This window comes from Mastigoproctus giganteus, chromosome 6 (genome assembly GCF_048544385.1).
Source record: "Mastigoproctus giganteus isolate SK-2022 chromosome 6, ASM4854438v1, whole genome shotgun sequence".
NCBI lineage: Eukaryota > Metazoa > Arthropoda > Arachnida > Uropygi > Thelyphonidae > Mastigoproctus > Mastigoproctus giganteus.
Genome location: NC_143580.1, coordinates 28,160,440 through 28,161,880, shown reverse-complemented (window position 1 = coordinate 28,161,880; position 1,441 = coordinate 28,160,440). Strand labels below are relative to the sequence as shown.

General features: G+C 40.2%; 1 protein-coding gene across 1 annotated transcript; it reads left to right on the top strand.

Annotated features, from left to right (window-relative positions):
* Nucleotides 1–649: 649 nt before the first annotated feature.
* Nucleotides 650–994, top strand: LOC150084113 (general transcription factor II-I repeat domain-containing protein 2-like). Its single transcript, XM_090376122.1, has one exon. The coding sequence runs from the start codon at nt 650–652 to the stop codon at nt 992–994; it is 345 nt and encodes a 114-aa protein (XP_090232248.1).
* The last annotated feature ends 447 nt before the right edge of the window (nt 995–1,441 follow it).

Sequence of the window (1,441 nt, the reverse complement as noted above, 5' to 3'; positions counted from 1 at the left end):
ACGTAACAACGGTAATAAGAGGTAAATTCAAATGGTGGGTACCAGCAAAAAAAAATCGCGTTTCCAGTGAAGTTGTTCGCAATTTCAACGAAAAATGGACCGATTTATACTTCTTTGTGGAAACTGATGGAAAGCCTGTTTGTTTAATATGTCAGGGATCAATATCCGCTCTCAAGGAATACAATTTGAAAAGACAATATGACACGAAATATGCAACCATGTTCGTCAGTCTCCAGGGTCCGGTAGGCACAGACAAACTGAACCTTCTCAAAAAAATCATTAAAATCGCAACAATCAGTTATTAGGGAAAAGGAGGTGAGTTTGTCCCTCTGTATAAGGTAATGGTCAGGCCACGCCTTGAGTACTGCGTACAGATCTGGAGGCCTCATTTTAGGAAGGATTTCTAAAATTTTGCTTGAGCGTGTACAGAGAAGGGCAACAAGATTGGTGAGGGGAATAAAGGGATCCTCTTACCAAGAAAAGCTTAAGTTATGTCAAAGCTAGTTATATCATTGCTCTAAAAATTGCCAAAAGGTCGAAACCATTTTCTGATTGAAAATTTTTGAAGAAGTGCCTTGTAGCATCAGTGAAGTTGTGTGCCCAAAGAAAGCTGATACCTTCAAAAAGCAAAAAGATAAGCTTTTCTCGAATGACTGTTACTAGGAGAGTAGAAGAACTGGCATTGGATGTTGAGGAGACATTGAAAACAAAGTTGCTAGCATGCAAATGTTACTCATTGGCAATGGATGAAAGCACAGATTTAACTGATACAGCTCAGTTGGCTGTTTTTATTCGTGCGATCGACGACAAACTTATAGTCTTTGAAGAATTATTGGCTTTATGTCCTTTGAAAGGACATAAAGTAACAGACATTCTGGAAGCTACGAAAACGACTTTTGCTAAATATCACCTCACTTTGAAAAACCTCGCAGGGTTGAGGACGGATGAAGCCCCAGCTATGGTTGGAACAAAAGCGGGACTGGTAGCACTTTAAAAAAAGAACAAGAAGTAGATACTAGCAGATTTAGATTTACCAGATACCGTTGCATCATTCACCAGGAAAATTTGTGTGCCAAATCTCTCGGTTTTGAAAATGTCATGAAAGTTATTACAGACATTGTGAATTTCATCCGATCGAAGGGTTTGAATCATCGACAGTTTCAAAATTTTCTACAGACAGAATGGGATGCTGATCATGGCGATGTTGTCTACTTCTCCGGCATGCGACGGTTAAGCCGTTCAAAAGTGCTCACGAGGATTTTTGAGTTGAAAGATGCCATCCAAGAGTTGATGACAGCAATGTCGATGACGCGAGGAACTTTAATGGGCTTTTTTCACTCTGTGGCTTGGTTAGTCGGTCTCAGCGTAGATAGCAAGGTTTTTTCCCACAGAAACTGGGGTTTTTCGTCCAGCAAACAGACAAATCGACCATAGAACACAC